Below are 22,294 nucleotides of genomic sequence, written 5' to 3'. Positions count from 1 at the left end.
ATGTAGATGTTTTTTCATTCCCAGTATAGTGCCTGGCCCATAGCTGGTTCTTCATTGATTATTCAAGTAATGTATGCTCTTATGAATGGATGGAACAAATGCATTAATACATTCCAATATACCAATACCAAAAATATTTTAAGAAAAAGATTTCAAATCAATCTCTTCTCTTGAAGTCCAGACTTCTTTTGGTCAAACTCCTCTTAAGGCCACTTTGGTAATTCATTTCATCCAGTCATTAAATGAGCCCTTACTGGCCAAAACTGCTGTAGGAGAAGGGATCAAGGTGAGTGAGCTAAAGAATGAGGAATGAGAGAGAGGCCCCTGAACAAATAACAGGTATGTGCTCCTATATGTTGATCTTTGACTATAAGTCACGCCTATTTAATATAGTCCCCATGACTTTTCTACCCTTCACAACTACTTACAGAAGTTACAGTGATAATAAAAATTATTAACACATTTTGGTAGGGCTAAGGAAGCAGAGGTGCTGCAAGGTTAAATGACATTCACAAGGTCACACCCCCAGCAGATAGTCTATCTGCACCTTGGCTAATGGGGCTTAGAGTTGTTCTGTGTGTGAGGCTTTGTTGAAGGCCAGTTGTGGGGAAAGGTGGGCAGGAGAGACAGTTTCTCTGTGTTAACTTTGCTTTCTCAATTCTCTAGATCAGTGCTTCTTAAATTCAACTGCACATTTATATCACTAGGATGCCTTTACATGTATAGCTGCCTCAGTCCAATCACAGAAGATGCTTATTTAAATTTTGAGAGCTTGGCCTGCATGTCAGGATTAAAAAAAAAAAAATTCCCCAGGTGATTCTAACATGTGATCACATTACCTTTTTCAGTGTTTACAATCAAGCATTAAACCAGATGACCCTAAACACCTGTGGACCTAAAGTTTATTGTCACAGAATAGTTAAAGCCAAGTTGTTGGATGAGTGAGATAAATATACCTATACGGCTCAGACTCTTTCTGAGCTCAGACCACAAGAGCATGGGAAGCAGTCATTTTGGGGCTTACAACACTTGAATGTAGTTTGGCACACAGGTGGTAGCTGGTAAGCCTTAATCATGGTTCAATGTCGACGGATGAAACAATAAAAACACCAGTTTGTATTTTTCACACGAGTAATCTGAGGTGAGGTAGCATGCCTGAAGAGCTTACATGATGCCAAGACTGGAGGAATTGATAAAAGCTATGGATATCTTTTCATCTATCCCAAGTAAGCCTAATCCTTTGCTTAGCAAAACTGGACTTTAAAAACCACCCCCAGCTATCTTGTTGTTGGTGGGTGGATCAGTTAAAACTACCACTCATCTCCCACCCACTGTTCTCTTCCCCGCGGATCCAACCAGAAACCTGAAAATATCATGAAGTGGTTCTTCAGGAGTCTTCCTTTACATTACATGGCTGTGATGAACTTCCATGTAGCCTAAATAACATCTTCCTAACTTGCTAGATAAGTTTTTAAGTTACATGTTAGATCAGATTTTCTTAAGTGAAATTGTCTATGGTATCTGCTGTAAATTATGACATTTTCACTCCTCCATAGGTCAAGTGTGGCTTGAGGCCTGAATGTGAAGTGAAGGCCAAGGTTCCCCCCATACGCAAATAATGAATCATTGGACACCACATCAAAAACTAATGATGTACTGTATGGTGACTAACATTAAAAAAAATTACCCTCCTTAAAAGTGATATATCATCAGCTGAATAATACATGATGAGAATTCCTAGGGGCTATTGTTTGTTTGTTTATATATAATAAAATTACAAATTTAAGTAATCAAAAATAAATTCTCCCCCCCAAAATATATCAACTGTAATTATGTATAGTCAAGAACTTCTACATGAATTATTGCATGGACAACTTGAGTGAAGTTTTTTTAATTTGAGAAGCAGACTGTTCTTCTCTAAAATAAATAGCTTATATTTATTGATATTTTACTAGGAATTGCAGTTAATGAACATTACTTAATCTTCACAAGAACACTATGAGCTATGACCCTCCCACGCCACCCTAGTTTGTAGATGAGAAACTTGACCATTGCTAAGGTTCTATCATGACAATATGGAAGACCCACAGTCCACATCATCCTGAATTAGGAAAATACACTAGCTCCCAAGTGTCTGGTGCTTCATGCTGCATATTAGGTACATATTCATAGAGAGGGAATATAACAATGTGGGTCAGAGCACAGCATTTTAAGTTAGACTTTGTAGGCTTGTATCTCATCTTTCTCACTTTCTACCTTGGACAAATTCTTTATTCTTTCTGTGCTCAAGTTTTTTTCACCTGCAGAAAAAGGATAACAGTGATAATCCTCATTGTGAGGATTTTGTGGGATAATATATAAAGTACTTGAGGCAGTACCTGGTCAAAGAAAGAGATCCACTAAATGTTAGCTGTTGTTATGTACAGTTAAAATTCTATCCCACAGGCCATCAATGTGGATTCCTATTTTCAGATGTAGCATGAGTCTCTCTGACCTATCATATATACATTATTCATTGATTGCTCCATTTATGCATTCAAAAGGGTATTTATTGAGTCCCAGCACTATACTTGTCTTATGAAGTCACAAAGGACATTAAGATAGAGGTCCTTTCTGTTGTCACATAATATACAGATTACAAAGGGAGATGGGCTATTCCCTAATAATAATATAGGAAAGAGTTTATGATTGTAGTGTGTGTGTGTATACCATATAATATTTATCCATTCATCTATCAGTGGATACGTCGGTTCCTTCTATATCTTGGCTATTCTAAATGCTACTGCAATAACCATAGGGGTGCATATAACTTTTGAATTGTTTTTGGGTTTTCGTTTTCTTCAGGTAAATACCCAGAAGTGGAATTACTGGATCATACAGTATTTTCTATTTTTTGTTTTTCGAAGAACCTCCATACTGTTTTCCAGAGTGGCTACACCCATTTACACTTCTAACAACAGTGTACCAGGGCTCCCTTATCTCCACATCCTTGCCACAACGGTCATTTCTCATCTTTTTGATACTAGCCATTCTGACAGGTGTGAGGTGATACTGTTTTGATTTACATTCCCCTAATTATGAGAGATGCTGAGCATCTTTTCATGAGTCTCTTGGCTATTTCTCTGAGTCTTCTCTGGAAAAATGTCTATTCAGGTGTTCTGCCCAATTTTTATTTGGTTATTTATTATTATTATTTTTTGGTGTTGAGTTGTAGGAGTTCTTTATCTATTTTGGATATTAACCCCTTATCAGATAAGTCATTTGCAAATATCTTCCTCCATTCAGTAGATTGTCTTTTTGTTTTGTTGATAGTTTCCTTTGCTATGCAAAAAGCTCTTTAGTTTTATATAGTTCCAATTATTTATTTTTGCTTATGTTTTCCTTAGCTGGCGAGACATATTCAGAAAAAATATTGCAAAGGCCGAGGTCCATGAGTTTACTAGCTCTGCTTTCTTTTAGGAGTTTTATGGTTTCAGATCTTACATTTAGGTCTTTAATCCATTTGGAGTTAATTTTTGTATATAAGAAACTGAACCAGTTTCATTCTTTCTCATGTAGCTGTCCAGTTTTTCCAACAGCATTTACTGAAGAGACTTTTTTCCCCCATTGCATATTCTTGCCTCCTTTCTTGTAGATTAATTTACCACACAAGCATGGACTTATTTTTGGGCTTTTTATTCCGATCCATTGATTTACATGTCTGTTTTTCTGCCAGTACCATACCATTTTATTACTATAGCTTTCTGGAATAGTTTCAAATGGGATTGTGATAACTCCAGTTTTGTCCTTAAGATTACTTTGGCAATTAAAGGGTCTTTTATGGTTCCATACAAATTTTAGGATTGCAATAAATGCTATTGGTATTTTGATAGAGATTGTACTGAATCTGTAGATTACTTTGGATAATATGGACATTTTAACAATATTAATTCTTCCAAATCATGAGCATGGTATATATTTCCATTTATTTATGTTGTCTTCCATTTCTTATCATTTTCAGAGTACAGGTCTTTTACTTCCTTGGTTAAATGTATTGCTTAGTATTTTATTCTTTTTGATGAAATTGCAGATAGGATTGTTTTTGTAATCTCTCTATTTCATTTTTAATGTATAGAAACACAACAGATTTCTGTATATTGATTTTGCATCCTACAATTTCACTGAATTCATTTATTCATTCCAACAGTTTTTTGGTGGATTCTTTAGGGTTTTTTATATATTTGTATCATGTCATCTGCAAATAGTAGCAGCTTTACCTATTCCTTACCAGTTCAGATGTCATTTATTTATTTATTTTTTGTCTGATTGCTGCAGCTATGTTGAATAAAAGGGGTGAGGGTGGACTTCCTTATCTTGTCCTGATCTTAGAGGAAAAGTTTTCAGCTTTTCACCATTGGAGTATGATGTTGGTTGTGGGTTTTTCATATATGCCCTTTATTTTGTTGAGGTCCGTTCCTTCTATACCCCCTTTGTTGAGAGCTTATATCATAAATGGATTTTGAATTCTGTGCAATGCCTTTCTGCCTCTATAGAGATGTTCATATCATTTTTATCTTTCATTTTGTTAATGTAGTGTAAAATAGATTGATTTACATATATTGAACCATCCTTGCATCCCTGGAATAAATCTCACTTAATAGTGTTGAATGATCATTTTAATGTATTGTTGAATTCAGTTTGCTAATATTTTATTGAGAATTTTTGCATCTATATTCATCAGGGATATTAGTCTGCAATTCGCTGTCTCTTTGTAGTGTCTTTTTTCTGGTTTTGGTATGAGGGCAATGCTGGCCTCATAAAATGAATTTGGAAGCATTCCTTTCTTTCTGTTCCATTTTTTGAGTAGTTTGAGAGAGAGAGGTATTAACTCTTCTTTCAATGTTTGGTAGAATTCATCTGTGAAGCCATCTGGTCTTGGGCTTTTGTTCGTTGGGAGTTTTTTGAATACCACTTCAATTTCATTACTAGTAATTGGTCTGTTCAGTTTTTAATTTCTTCCTGATTCAGTCTTAGGTGACTATATAGTTCTATGAATTTATCCATTTCTTCTAGGTTGTCCAATTTTTGGCATAAAATTTTTTATATATATATTTTTTAAAGATTTTATTTGACAGAGACACAGGGAGAAAGGGAACACAAGCAGGGGGAGTGGGAGAAGCAGGCTTCCCACAGAGCAGGGAGCCCGATGCGGGGCTCCATCCCAGGACCCTGGGATCATGACCTCAGCCGAAGGCAGATGCTTAATGACTGAGCTACCCAGGTGCCCCTATATTGTTATTTTTTATAGTTCTGTTTTGTCACTTATAACTTCTTTCATTTCTGATTTTGAGTCCTTTATTTTTTTCTTGATTAATATTACTAAAGAATTATCAATTTTATCTTTTAAAAGAACAGGCTTTTAGTTTCATCTTTTCTTTTTTAGTCTCTATTTCATTTATTTCCAAACTGATCTTTATTATTCCTTCCTCCTACTAACTTTAGGCTTTGTTCTTTTTCTAGTTCTTTGAGGTGTAAGGTTAGATCTGAGATTGTTAGGTTTGAGATATTCTTTTGTTTCTTGAGGTGGACCTGTATTGCTATAAACTTCCTGTATCCCAAAGATTCTAGAACTATAGGATAGCCATTTTCATTTGTCTCCACATATTTTTTAAAGATTTTATTTATTTATTTGAGAGAGAGAGAGAGAATGAGTGGTGGGGCAGGGCAGAGGGAGAGGGAGCAGCAGACTCCCCGCTGAGCAGGGACCCCCCCCTCCCCCAACACAGGGCTCAATCCCAGGACCATGAGCTAAGCTGAAGGCAGACACTTAAACAACAGAGCCACCCAAGCATCCCACCACATATTTTTTTTATTTCCTCTTTGATTTCTTCTTTGACCCATTTGTTCTTTAGTAGTATGCATTTTACACTCCATATCTTTGTGTTTCTTCCAATTTTTTTCCTGTAATTGATGCCTAGTTTCATACTGTTGTGGTTGGAAATGATTTCAGTCTTGTTAAATTTATTGAGACTTGTTTGGTGGCCTAACATGGGCTCTATCCTAGAGAATGTTCCATGTTCCCTTGAAAAAGGATGTGTATTCTGCTAGTTTTAAATGGAATTTTCTGTATAGATCTGTGAAGTCCATCTGGTCTAATATGTCACTTGAAGCCACTGTTTCTCCACTGATTTTCTGTCTGGATATTCTATCCATTGGTGTAAATGGGCTGTTTAAGTTGCCTACTATTATTGGATTACTGACACATTTCTCCCTTTTTGTCCGTTAATATTTGCTTTATATGTTTAGGTGCTCCTATGTTGGGTATGGAGATATTTACAAATGTTACGTCTTCTTATTGTATTGGTCTTTTTATCATTATCTTTGTCTCTTGTTACAGCCTTTGCTTTAAAGTCTATTTTGTCTAAGTATTGCTACCCAGCTTTTTTTCTTTCATTTGCATGGAATATATTTTTCCATCCCTTTACTTTCAGTCTGTATGTGTCTTTAGGTCTGAAGTATTCTCTTGTAGGGCAGCATATAGATGGGTCTAGTTTTTTTTAATCTATTCACTCTATGTCTTTTGATTGAAGCATTTAGTCCATTTATAAGGTAATTACCAATAGATATGTATTGCCATTTTTAAAATTGTTTTCTGGTTGTTTTATAGTTCTTTTTCCTTCCTATATTCTTTTGCTCTCTTCCCTTACAGTTTGAGAACTCTCTTTAGTGTTATGCTTCAATTACTCTCACTTTATTTTGGGGGGGTATGTATTATAATTTTTTGGTTTGTGGTTATCATGTGGTTCATATATAATATCCTAAGTATATAGCCATCTATATTAAGTTGGTGATTGCTTAAGTTCAAACATATTCTAAAAGCACTAAATTTTTACGCTCCATGTTTATGTATAATGCCATATTTTAATCTTTTTATGTATTCCTTGACTAATTTTTGTAGCTATAATCAATTATACTAATTTTGCATTTTAGCCTTCATACTAGCTAAATAAGTGATTAATTTGCTACCATTAATGTATGTTTGCTTTTACCACTGAGATTTTTTCCTGCCATAATTTTCTTATTTCTAGTTATGACCTTTTATTTTCCACTTGAAGTCTCTTTCACATTTCTTGTAAGGCCAGTTTAGTGGCGATGAACTCCTGTAACGTTTGTCTGGGAAACTTCTTCTCTCTCTTTCAATTCTGAATGATAGCCTTGACAGGTGGAGCATTTTTGCTTGTAGGTTCTTTCCTTTTAGCACTTTGAATATCATGCAACTCCCTTCTGACCTGCAAAAAGTCTCTGCTGTAAAAAAAAAAAATAATCAGCTGATAGCCCTAGAGGGTTTTCCCTTTTATGTAATTGTTGGTCCCTCTCCTGCTGCTTTTAAGATTATCTTTAAATCTTAGTGTGGACCTCCTTAGGTTTAACTTGTTAGGGGCTTTCTGACCTGGATGTCTGTTTTCTTTTCCAGGTTAGGGATGTTTTTATATTTTTGGTTCTGACTGGTTATTTATTTTTTCTGTTTCTTCTGAGTTCATTCACTCACCTCTCAAGTTCTGTATCTTTGTGACCATTACTTTCAACTCTTTGTCAGGTAGTTTGCTTATTTCCATTTTGTTTAGCTCTTTTTCTGTGGTTTTGGGGTTTTTTTTGTTTGTTGGAATATACTCCTATGTCTCCTCATTTTGTCTCTATGTTTTTATTTATCAGGTAGGTCAGCTATATCTCCTGATCTTGAAAGTAGTGGCCTTACGTTGAAGGCATCCTGTGGTGCCCTGTAGTACAATCCCCTCCTGGTCACCAGAACCAGGTGCTCCAGGGATGTCCCTTGTGTAGGCTGTGTGCACTGTCCTGCTGTGGCAGTGACTGCTGTGGGCACAGTGGTGGGTAGGGACTGCCCCTAGTACAGTGAGCTTAAGAGGCCTGGTTACAGCTACTATGGACATGCTGGTGTGTGGGGTTAGCTCCCCAGTCCCTAGGGCAGGGTTTTCTTTGGAGGGACACTGATTCCGGCAAGGGCCGCCTGCCAGGTGTTGTGGGGCAGTAGTCTCTTTGAGGGGTTGCTGTTCCCAACTGAGGTTACCTGGCCAGTTATGGCAGGACAGGAGTCCCTTTGGAGGGGGCTGGAGAGGGTGGATTATGTAAATGGATCTGTTGAGGAATGATGGGGTGGGGCAAGTGCTGCTAGCAAGTAGAGAGTTTCAGAACTGGCTTTTGCAAGCATATAGCCATCCAGGCTGAAGTAGGGTAAGAAAAATGGTGCCCATCAGCACTTCTGTTCCTGGAGAAAGCTTCTGCAGATTCTTGCCCCCTGACACCAGTTCAAAAAATCTCCTTCTTGTATAACCCAGGCACTTATCAAACTGGTTCTTCTGTGCTGGAATACATGGTGAGTAGTATAGCATGCTGGCTCTTTAATTAAAAGTGGAGACTTGGGGGCGCCTGGGTGGCTCAGTTGGTTAAGCGACTGCCTTTGGCTCAGGTCATGATCCTGGAGTTCCGCATCGGGCTCCCTGCTCAGCAGGGAGTCTGCTTCTCCCTCTGACCCTCCTCCCTCTCATGCTCTCTGTCTCTCATTCTCTCTCTCGCAAATACATAAAAAAATCTTAAAAAAAAAAGTGGAGACTTGGTTTCCTCTGACCTTTCTGGCTCTCCTGGAGTTAAGCCCTGCTGATTTTTAAAGCCAGACATTATCAGTGCAGGCACCCAGGGATGGGGGTGCTCATCCCCTGGTTCCTCCATGCTTGTCCTATCCCTCCCACTTCTGGGTAGTCACAACAGTAGTTTGGTTCCTAACCATACCTCTTCCCTCCTACCCTTCTCCCTTCTTGATGTGGCTTTCTTTTTATGACTTTAGCTGTTATAGAATATGTTCTGCCAATCTTCAGGTAATTTTCAGAATGAGTTGCAATATATGTAGTTGTTACACCTTGGTATATCCATGGGGATGGTGACCTCAGGATCCTTCTACCACACCATCTTCTTTCTATATAATATTTTAAAAATTCATTAATCAGAACATGTCACATAGCTCATTTCCTCTATTTGATACCCTTAATGGATTCTCCTTGTACTTTAAATAAAGTGTGAACTCCTTTACATGCTCTGCATGATATAACTTCTGTTATCTCAGCATCACTTTGATACCCTTGCCTCTCCCCAGGTGCTAGGTATTCTAAATTTTTTTAAAAAGATAATGTGTCCCTTCCTCAGTATCTTCCTTTATTTACTCTGCAATTAGTCAGAAGTTGGTGTCTTCTAACTTTTTAAACTTCTCCTTAAATATCACCACCTCAAAGATGTCTTTCCTCAGTATCCCATCTAATTAGGTTTTCACCATCCCTGCTGTTCATCACATAAACCATAATTTGTAATTATACTGTCCTTTGCCCCCTTGATTTATAGTGTTCTGTCACTAAAATATAAGGTACATAGGTCAGGGAAGATGTCTTAGTTTTCAGCATATACTCAGTGTTTGTCATAGTAACTGATACTTGGTAAGCAGGCAATAAATATCTGTGGGCAGAGTGAATGGGTTACAGTTAGTTATGCCTCCTTTCCCATTACTGAGGTTGCTTATCAGAAGTCACAAAACAAATTTGGTCTCAGTAATGACTCAGTTACCCAACTTGCTGATGAGGTCACATGATCTGTTTTACTGTACCTTTCTTCAGGTATCACCACTGTCCTGACAATGACCACCCTCAGCACCATTGCCCGGAAGTCACTCCCCAAGGTCTCCTATGTTACAGCAATGGATCTCTTTGTATCTGTTTGCTTCATCTTTGTCTTCTCTGCTTTGGTGGAATATGGCACCTTGCATTATTTTGTCAGCAACCGGAAACCAAGCAAGGATAAAGACAAAAAGAAGAAAAACCCTGTATGTATCATTTCCCATTGGGATCACTGAAATTTTTACGTAAAGGCCACCTGATTTTGTTTTGGCTTGGGCTCCAAAATGAAAAGAGAATGTATGATTTTGACCAGGCCATAAGAATTTTTACTTGGGAGAGACCTGATTCACTAAGGCATACTCTTATTTTCATTTCATAGGGATTATAAACGTTTCTGAGACATGCATTTATTCTAGGTTTCATTGATTGTCATCTTTCTGCTCCCTACTATAGCATTCTTAAATTATTGGTGTTTTAAATTAACATTTTCATTCAAGGCTTTCCATTAGGAAGCCTGAATGTTCTTGAAGTTTCAAAGATTACCACACTTTTGCAAGTAATTGTGTGTGTTTTACCACAAGAAGATAAAATTGGTTTCATACTTAAAAAGTATCGTTTTTAAATGAAATGGATCATCTATTGTTTGGGCAAGTTACTTAGCCTCCCTGTGTCTTTGTTTTCTCATATATAAAATGAGTATTATAAAAAATATATAACTTAAAGGGCTGCTGTGGTAATGAAGGTAAAAAGCATTACATGGTGCCTTACACATGAAAGTCCTTACCATTAATAGTTGATGATGATGGTTGATGTTGATGATTTATACAGTTACCAACCTGGATTGATTTCAATGATTTGGAAAAAGGTAGGATGACTTCTTCACCTTGTCACCAAACTTTAAATAGAGATGATAAGGCACAAATATACAAGCCTAATATAATTATCCTTTAGTATGGATGTTGAAGAGAGCAAGTAGCTACTCATTTATGCACCTGAGTATAGTGGCTGTCTGGCTTCTAGGAAGCCCCATTGAAGTTAAGGTCTATTCCCTTCTAAGACAGGGGCAAAGGAAGTCACCCTAGCTTCCTGAATTCATGCTTTCCTGGTCGGTCATAAAGGCCATGAAGGCCTTGATATTGGCTAGTGCTCTGACCACCAACTTTGGGGCAACTACATTTTAATGAGGAAATACAGCCGATTCTAGGTTGAATCCTGATCTCCAGGAACACTGGTGAAATTCTACAAATGGCATATATTTATCTGAATATAAGAATCTGTAACAGGTAAAGAAAAATCATTATTCTTGATGATTAATACAAAAAGAATTGCTAATCCTTAATTTCCCAAATATTCACGACGCTTTATGCAGTCCTTTCCTTTCCTGTTTGCCTCTCTATCTTTGCGTTTTTTCTATCCTTATTTTATTTTCCTTACTGTGTTTTTTTTAAATTATTATTTCTCCCCATCCTTCACTTTCCATTACATTTTTCCCCAAGAAGAGGGTTATTACATGCCAGCATTAACAAGGTTTAAACAAGAGTCCTTCGGAAAAAGCTCTTCTGCCCTTTCTAACAGCTCTATCATTGCAGAGGGGATTAAAGAAACTGAAAAAATCAAATTATCTGAAAATTTTATGGATTTCCCTCTTGTAAGCCAATTAGATGATTTATCACAACTAGAAAGAGCCTAAGCTGTGAGTGAGAAGCTGAAATTTCATTTTTCCATTAAATATGCCCTTTGGTTCATTGTGCTAAGACTTACCTAGTAAGGCCTCTTTGATGTTAATTAGAAAATAAAATCACAGTACTTTTATACAGGGAAACCAGGCAGTGGAAAGCTTCCTCACAAGTGAACAACACTGGCTTCTGTAGTTAGATAATTATGGATTAAATTATTGAAATCCCCAAATTCCATTTTCCAAATTTGGGCATAAACTTTATTCCAAGCCCAGAATTGTCCTTCTGTGTTTATAATTTCAGTTCATTTTACTGTTTTTAAAATGTATTTTTAATTTATCATTTTGTCTTTTTCTTTTTTTTTCTTTTAATTAAAAAAAAAATGCAATTCTCTTTTCTGTCTACAAACCCAAAGCTTCTTCGGATGTTTTCCTTCAAGGTATAATGTTTTTGGAATGAAAATTCACTGCATGCAACTGCTGAATTTAATTATTAACGCTTACATGGTGTTTCGATTTTTTTTTTTTTTTTTAGTGAGTAGATATTTAAGCATTCTACGAGAGGTAAGACCTTTGAGATGAAGAAAGTTCTATAGATTTCTAGAGTTGAGTCATCAACCCTACACTAATTTGCAGAGGTTTGACACTATAAAGCTATAAGCTCTAGGACATATCATTAGAAAAGAGGGTTTCTTTAAACATCAAAGTCAAACCTTATCCTCCCTTCTCAGATAAAATTCATTGACTGCACCTACCATATATACTATAAATGCTCTTAAAATGTAACTCAGTAAATCCTAATTCAAAACAGGATTGTTTTTTGATAAGTAACTTTTTATAATCTCCATTGTTCTGAATTTTGAACCTATCAATTCTATAAAACTTTGAAATGCTTTAAGTTAAAACACCCATCCCTTCCATTTAGGATAATCCAGGGGCCTTTTGGCTCTATCATGCAATAATGCAACGATTTCTGATAACTTAGAGACACTAGGGTTCATATTTATAATAAATATCCTAACATTAACTCCTCCGAATTAATCATTGTGATTTATTGTACTTTCATAATTAATAGGGCAGCAAAGATTAAATTATCATTCGATTAATTGGTATTAGTTTCTTCTCAAACAGTAAAAAGGCGGTAGCCTTTTTTTTCCGAATTTTCACCCACATTAGGTAAACATTGCTGACATTCTGAAGCTTCTAGATGCTGAATGGTAGACAAAACACTGTATTTCTTTAAAACATAAGCCATACCATTTGTGGTATAAACTCAGAAAACTATATTTATATATATTTTAACATTTTCTTTTAATAGTGTTTAGTACATTTGCTCAGTGTAATGGGGTTTACTATTTGCCTATAGGTAAGCATGACAAAAAATTTGAGTTCAAAATTGATGCATTTTATTTCTCTGTTCTACTCACATGCAACACCATTAAACGCCTTCATGTAACCAACCTCACATCTAATATTTACTAGAATAAGATTCCATGTAGTTGTTTGATTTAAATCTTTAAACTTTGAGTTCTTTTGGTGTTCAATCTTCTTGCTATAGCTATTAGCTTGATGGTATTATTTTCAGCTGCACTGCTTAAGCTCAAAATTTGAAATCTGCAAATGTGCTCTAAGTTCAATTTTACCATTGTAGATCACGATTTCATAGCAATTCCTGAGTACTCATTTTCAGATTCATCATTCACCTTGGTGACATTGTGGAGACCTAGTCTAGGATTTATGAAGTATAACTAACTCTTCTTCCCTACCCTTGTCTCAGGCCCCTACCATTGATATTCGCCCAAGATCAGCAACCATTCAAATGAACAATGCCACTCACCTTCAAGAGAGAGATGAAGAATATGGGTATGAGTGTCTGGATGGCAAGGACTGTGCCAGTTTCTTCTGCTGTTTTGAAGACTGTCGAACAGGAGCTTGGAGACATGGGAGGATACATATTCGTATTGCCAAAATGGACTCATATGCACGGATCTTCTTCCCCACTGCATTCTGCTTGTTCAATCTGGTTTATTGGGTTTCCTACCTTTACCTGTGAAAGAGGTATGGGTTTTATTGATGTGGGTCTTATTCACTAAATCTCATGGAGAGAAGATGTCCTTTCTAAGTCCACTTAAATAATCCCCTGTGTGGTTTATGGTACTTTTGAATTTGTTTCTATGTTCTAACCTGCTAAATTGTATTAATGTCCTATTGTTTGCCCAACTCTCCTGTGGTAAATGTAATTTGAACTTTAATGTTTGCTGTGTTTCAAACCTGCAAGGCAAAGTGAAATTAGAGCAAGAACACTAGATCTTTTTCAGCTACAATGATTGAAATAGTGGAAGCCGTGACTACTTACCGTGGTGGTGTCCTTAATCAATTCAAAATACAATTAGATGCAAAAGGTCCAAAACTGTACCCTATGTTCATTTGGGGGCAGGTTGTAATAAATTTGGTCCCAGTAGGATATCTCCCTCATTTGAGAAAAATCACAAGTCACTTTAAATATAAGAGCCTAGACTAGAAATCTATTACACCTCTATCCCAAGATAGGAAGAAAATTTCCTCCACATCACATGTACAATGATGTAAATATTTAAATACCGTAGAATGCTTCAAGTTTAATGCATGCATCTCTTTAGAGCCAAAATAAATGGAATGAAGTTAACATCATAAAGCATTGTCTTTTATTCTGTGTCTTTGGGCTATAAAAGAATCATGAATGTAATTATAAGGGTTTGGGTTTGGAATTGGAGGGAGGAATTTTCTCTACCATCTCCCTCACGCATGAAGATTCAAACAGCTTATTTTTTTTTCCATGTAGGACATATTAAAACACTTTAAGTAAAATATAGACTGAATAATTGACATTTGCCACCTCTAAATATGCCCAATTTCATAGAGTATAAAGTAATTGTATGTGCTTGCAGCTACTTTATCTTCCTTTAGGATGATAGATTATAACAGAATTTATTCTCCATCTCAAGATCTGCTTCTAGTGATTGTGAGTGCCTTGTGGGCAAAATCCTTGTAATTTCCTCTTTGGATCCTCAGCACCTTATATAGTGCCTGGCACATAGTTGGTGCTCAACAGGTATGTTTTGAAGTGAACTGGCTTCATATGCTTCTGTGAATCTCTGAGCCAGCTGCAACCAGTGATTCATCTTTTCACATAGGTATTGTCAAATGTTATTTGGTCTTGTGAAAATTAACAGAAGGATCCAAAGACCTTTGCCTAAAATAAATTTTTGATAATGAGCAAAAATAGCCAAAGTCCATACTTTTAAAACAATACTTAAGTCCTATGTTTATGCACAGAAATGGGCCTACTAGGGCATAATTAGAGTTTGTATATTTTTTCCCAGGTTTGGGGATGAGTTAGCTTTGACCCCATCCACAATTCCACTTGAAGACATGACAGGCAAGGGCAGGATTCATACCTGGCTGGTGTTTAGAATGTTGTATTCTATGCTCTGTTAAAAAAAAAAAAAAAAAAAAAGAAAAGAAAAAGTACTGAAGATTAATTTTTAAAGATTGAAAGAACAAATGAATGACTTACATGGAGGTTGAACCTATGACTGTGGCCTCATTCAAGTATGTGATAATCACATGAAGTGGTTGTCCCAGACTTCAAACATGATGAGTTGAGCTCCACCTTCATGTACTCATCCTGAATCCTTATTTTTCTAAAATAGCACCCGTTGTCAGTTCTTCTTTATGGCAATCATTTTTCTAAGTTAGAATTCAATCATAGCCAGTATTAACTTGATAATCTAAAAAGAGTAGAAAAGAAAGAGTGGCTTTGTTATGAAACTGTGTAAGGTCCTCATTGAGTTATCTGGATGAATCTTGAAACACATTCAGCTGCCACTTTTACAAACCTTTAATACATCAGTGCTCTAGTATATGACCTCAAACACATGTAAATAGAATTATTTTCATGTTTTGAATTGTTAACATATTTAATGTTGACTCTTTGGGAGAGTTGTTGGCAAATTTTCAATGGTAAGAAACACATTATTGTCAACTTGAAATGTATTCTGTAATGGGGACACTCAAAAAGCTAGCTTTCCAATGTATACATAGTACTGGCAATATGAATATATATTATATGTAATCTAATTCTTAATTATTAGCTGCTCCCCATCTATGTATTTAAAAAACCTTTTCACAAAGGGAATTGCCTAATATGTGGACTTTTACAATAAAAATGCTGCATTCTAATTGATGGTTGCATGTCAGTGGTCTGGCTGGACTTGTAAAGATTGTGGCCCATCTTTCCTGTAGCATTCCCCAATGCTGCCTTCCCTTTATGTGAGCTTTATTTGTGAGCAGTGTGATCTTATTATGCATGGTGATGCTCCTCACTTCAAAGAAATTAAGAGATATATTTGGGGGTATGGAATGGAAATAGAAGGAAGAAATGTCACCAAGTAAGTAAAGCTCAAACCTCAAAACTTGTGGTGTGGTTAAGAACATGGACACTGGTGTCAGACATAATTGTGATCCCAACTCTACTATCTACCCGTTGTTTGACAATTGTCAATTCTTCCTTTATAAGCCTCCATTTTACCAGCTAAAAGGTATAATAATGCCACCCCATGTAGTGGCACTCAGCCCTCAGCAAGTGGTCAAAAGTGTCTTCCTTCACTTCCAGGGCCCATAGTATTCTGTTGCCACAATCCTCTCACCTTCATCAGATCAGCTTTCCTTAAAAAATCCAGCAATACTCATGTATGTCTTAATGTGATTCTACAGTATGAGGTTTCATTTTTAAGGAGTATTTGTATTGCAAACATTCCTTTAAACTATAGGTTGAAGATCTGAGACTCTCTTGAGAAAATCTTACACATTAGTTACTTTTAAGGACAAAGAACCTTTCTCTGTATCCCCAAAACTTAAAAACATAGGGAGACATGCTCCAGAGAGAGTGTCATATTTCACTGAAGTCCTTTGAAATTCTCCAAAGAAAGTAGCATAATCCTTTACAAGCACAGCTGCCCTAACCTTCCTCTGCCTGTCATTCTCTTGGCTCTTCATGGCTGCCTGCATCCAATTTAAACATCTCTTTCTCACCTTCCAGACATGTTAAAAAAATAGCTTTCACTTAGATTGTGTCTTCTGTCTAACCCAATGCCCTTATCTTTAGCTGAGTACATATTCATTATATGGCCTTCATCCCTTCTTTTAAGTCTCAATATTATTCTGACTAGTAGCAACATTTTTTTGTCTGTGGTGAAGGTCAAATTAAATTAACCAAATGATGTGGTCTTTGGGGATTATGTCAAAAATTGCTATCTCTATGCTTTGTCACTACGAATTTTTGTCAAATGTGTAGGAGTAGGGAGAATGACCTAGACCAAAAGCTCTGCTATGTTTTTTACTGCTGGTTGAATTGCCCAAAGGTCACACAGCCAGAGGGAGAGGCATCTGACCATTGCTCTTTCTATTGGGCCTTACAGTGTTTCAGGAGTATTCTGGAATACTTTCTTTCTGTTAATACTTTAGGATCTGCCAAACTTGAAGATGCATTCTTTCTTTGATCTCGACCTCACTTTATTTTATTGCAATGAGACAGAAATTTTAGAATACCCAGAAAAAAAGATAAGATGATAAATTTTGCATTTCTTTCATTCTCTACCTAATGTAATGATCAATCAATAGTCAGTGTTACCTACTGCTTTCAGAATTCTGTTTGAAAAAAGAGATCTCCAGTTATCTGAAAAATTCCAGACTCAGAGTTGGCCTTTGTCCCTCAGGGCTTGAGACAATGGACAACCAAAGAGTTTCCCATGACTAGTCTCTATAGGCTCATTATTTCTACCAAATCAAGAAAGTGGTAGAACTTATTATTACTTGTTCTGAGGTTAAAAATCATAGACCAATTGTAAATCCAGTTATAACTTTCTTCTGCCATATCTGGGATATAAATAAAAGGTTTCCCTTATTATTTGTATAACAAAATGGCAAAGCAGAGATTCTTGTTCCAGCTTACCTAGGTTCAAATCCAGGCCCTTTCAAGACCTATTATACCCGAAAATGGGAATAATAATGGTTTATAACTCATAGTTTTATTATAAGGAGTAACTGAGTAACCAAAGAGGGACTGGATATTAATAATTTTCCTCAGCACATATATGAAAGGTCAGAAAAGAAAGGGCACAGGATCATAGTTTACCTTGCCTAAGAATAATGATTATAATTTATGAAGTGAATTACTATATATTCCCACTTTGTGGGAATAATAAACATCTTTACTGATATAACATGCTTGGGAAATTCATGTACATGAAGAAAATTACAGAGCCAAGTATTGGTGAGTAACTATTCCCAACTGGAACAGTATCATTTAAATTGCCATAGATGATAAATATAAATATACATGTAGATAGCTTTTAAAAAGTAAAACATGATTTTCCTTAAAAATATGGAAATGCCTAATTGGACTGCTAAATAAACATAAGTGACATTATCAATAGCTGTGTAGTTGCATTTTAATATAGTATGTTTTTCCAATATAACTAAGCTAATAAGTTATTTTTTAGCTAAATTTATAAGATCCTTAATGAAATGAACATGAGGACTTTTATTGCTATAAAAAAGAAAAAAGTGTCACTGGACCAGGGATAGAAAATTCAAGTCACATCTGAGGATTTTCTGACTATTCCTATTTTGGTCCCTTCTAACCCATCTTAATTCTATCACTCTAATGTTCTTAATACCATCTAACATTCAGACTCTCCTAAACTGTGTCATATCTCCACACAGTTGTCTTGACTCATTTGTCCTATTTCCTCCTTGAGTCTTTTCCAAAATAGTGCCATATTACTAGAATGCCTTTCTCTGTTCACATAGTGAACAGTTGCTAATTAAAAATTCTACCTAGTCCATGAAGCCTTTCCAATCTGACTAAAGTATGATAGGCTATTTTATTTCTTCCAGTACTTACTGGGATTGTTGAGTAGCCTAATCCTAATGTTTACCTCAGCTAAGTACTTACATTTATTCAATCCTCTTAGTAAGCAAATTTTAAATGAACAATTCTGTGACAAGAATCTGATATAAATAATTCAACACCATTTGCATCTTAAATCAGGTTATCTTCTATCTCCCTGCTATATAAATTTGCCTTTTAGTTTTTTTCTGTTATTTGTATTTTTTTATGGGTCCCTCATCAAAGAAGTTTTGACTAAGCATCTATAAAATCAATTTAATATAAAGCTTTCAGTAAACACCTATCAGGAGCCTCGCAAAGGGTACTATGAGTATAGGAAGAAATAAATTTTAAGGCATTCTCTGCTTCAAAATGCCCATAACGTGATAAAAGAGTCAGATAAGAATACAAGTAACTATAATGAACTGCACTAAATAGTTGCACATATAAGAAATTATTATTCTAATAGGGGAAACTAGAAAAGATTTTCTCTGTAATACAAAGCATTCCACCATATGTGAGGAGAACCCATTACTGCTTTAAAACTTTCTGAACACAAATGAAAACTTTTTAGAAAAATATGAGAAGCTGCAAAGAAAAAAAATATCCTTTATCTACTAGCAAGAGTTAACTACTAAAAGCATCATTTATTTTTTTTCTTTATATAGTGAGATAGATGGATAATAGAGGTATAAACATGATATGGATATAGGTATAGATATAGATCTGTTTTATAGCCTGATTTTTTTTTTCACACAGTCTTGCATGTATGTACATATGTAACAGACATTTTCTGGCATTCTATTGTTATATCATTCAGCTGTATCATAATTTATTTAGTCAGTCCCTATTCTGAAAATTTACATTATCACTTATTTTTATTGTTATAAATAATGATACAATGAATGTGTATCTCTCCCACAGGCACTGTGTATATCTCCCACTATTTAAATAGAATAAATCTCTAAAAGTGGTTTACTAAATAAAGTATATGCATTTAACAGAGTCCTTGAAGAAATCAAATGGTACACTAGGGATAAATGAAGAAAAATTAATGAAGTGGTTATTCACAAACATGTAGGCAATGTTAAGGTTCACCAATGAAAGGATGGTGTAGTACCATGAGAAAGCCATTATCATCTGCTTCAGTTTCCTATTACCACTGTATCAAATTACCACAAATTTTGTTATTTAGAACAGCACAAATTCATGATCATACCTCAAAGTCGGTAGTCTCACTGGCTAAACTAAAGATGTTCTCTGGGCTGAGTTTCCTCTGGAGGCTTTAAGGGAGAACCTGTTCTTTGCTTTTTCCAGGTTCTAGAGGCTTCCTTCATTTCTTGGCCAGTGGCCCTTTTCCACCTTCAAAGCCAGCAATTACACCACTCCAAACTCTGCTCCCTCCACCATACCTCTAGTTCTGACCTCCTGCCCTCCCACTTATAATGACCATTGTAACTACACTGGGCCCACCTCCATGATCCAGGATAATGCACTCATCTCCAGACTCCAAACTTCATCACATCGGCAAAGTCCTTTTTAATAAGTAAGGCATATTCACAAGTTCTGGGAATTAGGACATAAACATCTTTGGGGTGTTATTCTGTCTACAACACCACTCTAGTCCTGAAAGTGCAAGAGGAAGGAGTATTGGAACATAGAAAATGCCATAGAATAGAAGCCACATAACAGGAGCTGTGATTTTAGATAGATGACATAGCCACTGCCAAACAGTGGCCAGGCAGGGAGGGAGGGTGGGAACAAACACCCAGAACTCTCTCCTCTCCTACCTAAAGCATCCCAGTGGTCAAACCAAATGGAGAGTAGAAGGCAAGGAAACCCAGATAGTGTGGGCTACAGAGATTAGCCTCATGGGGTATACCTCATGGTGAGGAAGGCTGGAGAACGGGTCTAGAGAAAAAGAAACTATCCAGCAAATCTCCAAAAATTAGTACATGTAGTGCATCGCAAAGCCTCTTCATTTGCATCATAGTCATCAAAACTCTGATTATAAAGGTTAAATTTAGGTCTTTTCAGTTGATGCCTAATCCATGAAGAAAAAGTAGTCTTTGAAGGGAATCACATTGGAGTACTAAAAACTGATATATTTTACACTCTGTATTCTGTTCAACATGAACAATTTTCCAATTGGCTTTATAATAGTCAAGGAAATGCCTTCAGGAAACTGTTTTTGAGGAGTTAATGTCGGCTAATAGCTATGGCCCTCTTGTGAGCCCCATGGCAAATGTCCAAGTCAGTAAGTGATTTATAGGGTAAAGCAGCCTGGAGCTATCTTAACAAAATGTGGACCTTCTGAGCCAATATTTCTCATCCGCTATTGCTCAGTTTAAAAAAGAGACATGGTTTCTGAGTTAGGAGTACCCCAAGTGTACAATTCTATACTGGGCTGATGCTAAAATTAGCAAAGCCAGAGTCCTCTTTCTGTAAATAAAATGACTATAGGGACAATTGAAACTTTATTGGATACAATTTAACCTAAAGTGACTACAAATAAAACCAGACGGAAAATGGATCAATTTATAGACCCTCTGAACCCAGCACTCAACAGGGTACAAGACTACAACTTCCTTAGTGAACAGTGTTCTGACTCCTTTGAAAGTGAGAAGGAACTGAGTGCTCATGAAGACCAGATCTGAACCCTGCTGAATAGTAGTGCAATTATACTTGGTACTTAAATTTAGTTCCTTTTCTCTTTTAAGCCTCTACTGACTCTGTCTCTCCCTTTTTAATCTTTTACTTTTTTACCCCCAAAATACTTGATGCCTTTGTAAAGTAATGAAGATATGATTCGATTCAATAAGTATGTTGAGTACTTGCCATCTGCCAAGCACTGCACTGTGCTTTGGAGATATGATAGAAACTGTTAGCATAGGCTTTGTTCTTACAGAGTTTATACTGTATTGTCAAAAAAAAAAAAAAAAGTATTGTATTTGAAATTCAATAGGTGGTGAGAATTATTAATGTAAAAGGAAAGCTCTAATCACAAAATCCTTACCTCTCCCCAGATCCTATATAATTTTATATATATATATGTATATGGTTTCTTTCATTAATTTTAATGTACAATTGATCCTTAAAAATTCAGGGGTTTAGGTACTGACTCTGTGCAGAGAAAATAAGCATATAACTTTGGATTCCCTCAAAACTTAACTACCAACAGCCTGCTAATGTTGACTAAAGCCTTACTGATGATATAAACAGCTGATTAACATATTTTGCATGTTATATGTATTATATATTATATTCTTACTGTAAATTAAGCTAGAAAAATGTTATGTTAAAAATCATAAGAGAACATTTACAAAACTGTATCAAAAAATCTGTGTATAAGTGGATGCAAACAGTACAAACTTGTATTATTCAAATTTCAACTGTATTTATATCTTTTCTGTCTATATTTATATTTATAAGATACAGGTAGAAAACAAGACTAGAAGGTGGTGGATCATTGGGTTTCCTCAGGATAATACGTTTTTCATTAAAAAGCCCCCACTAGAATATAATTATTCAGGACACTTGTTAACAACATTATGAAAGACTGTTCAAGAGAGGCTACAGCAATGGGGGTTTTGCAGTGAGGGAAAACCACAAATAAAAGGACAAGTGGGAATTTATGGCCACAGAGTACAGTAGGACTCAGTGGATAGACAATTATAAAAAGGACACATCAAGGGATTTTTGCTAGATTGACTCAACAGGATTCTTGCTGAAACTGGGCAATGCAAAGGTGAATACACAAGTCCAAAAGTTGAGCCTATTTGAGATAAAGGACTCAGAGAAGTTGTACTAAAGTTTGGTCAAGGAGAGAATCTTTATTAGTACCTAATAGGTTAGTGAATCAGTTTTTCTTTCAAAATTGTCATTTTTGTCATTATATGAAGTTATGTAGCCAACATGCATTTCTTTTGAACATGTATTTGTTTTTAGGCACAGTGACATTACCTAGGAACTAAACAGTAGAGAATCTAAAAGTGCTCTGAAAGATGTTTTATATTAAATTGTTGACCTCTT

At 35.9% G+C, this 22,294-nt stretch overlaps 1 protein-coding gene across 5 annotated transcripts in view; it reads left to right on the top strand.

Moving 5' to 3' along the window:
* GABRG2 (gamma-aminobutyric acid type A receptor subunit gamma2) overlaps positions 1 to 13,523 on the top strand; it is a 108,704-nt gene extending 95,181 nt beyond the window's left edge. For 3 of the 5 annotated variants that reach the window (XM_021698030.1, XM_044916864.1, XM_044916863.1), the window contains exons 8-10: positions 9,657 to 9,862; positions 11,748 to 11,771; positions 13,109 to 13,384. In XM_021698030.1, coding sequence (XP_021553705.1) covers positions 9,657 to 9,862; positions 11,748 to 11,771; positions 13,109 to 13,384 — 506 coding nt within the window. Of the gene's footprint in view, positions 1 to 9,656; positions 9,863 to 11,747; positions 11,772 to 13,108 lie in introns of all 5 variants that reach the window. The other 2 variants (XM_021698037.2, XM_044916865.1) reach the window with 1 other exon arrangement.
* The last annotated feature ends 8,771 nt before the right edge of the window (positions 13,524 to 22,294 follow it).

Source organism: Neomonachus schauinslandi, chromosome 7 (assembly GCF_002201575.2).
Source record: "Neomonachus schauinslandi chromosome 7, ASM220157v2, whole genome shotgun sequence".
NCBI lineage: Eukaryota > Metazoa > Chordata > Mammalia > Carnivora > Phocidae > Neomonachus > Neomonachus schauinslandi.
Note: the sequence above shows the minus strand (reverse complement) of the source record. Positions and strands in the feature narration are given on the sequence as shown.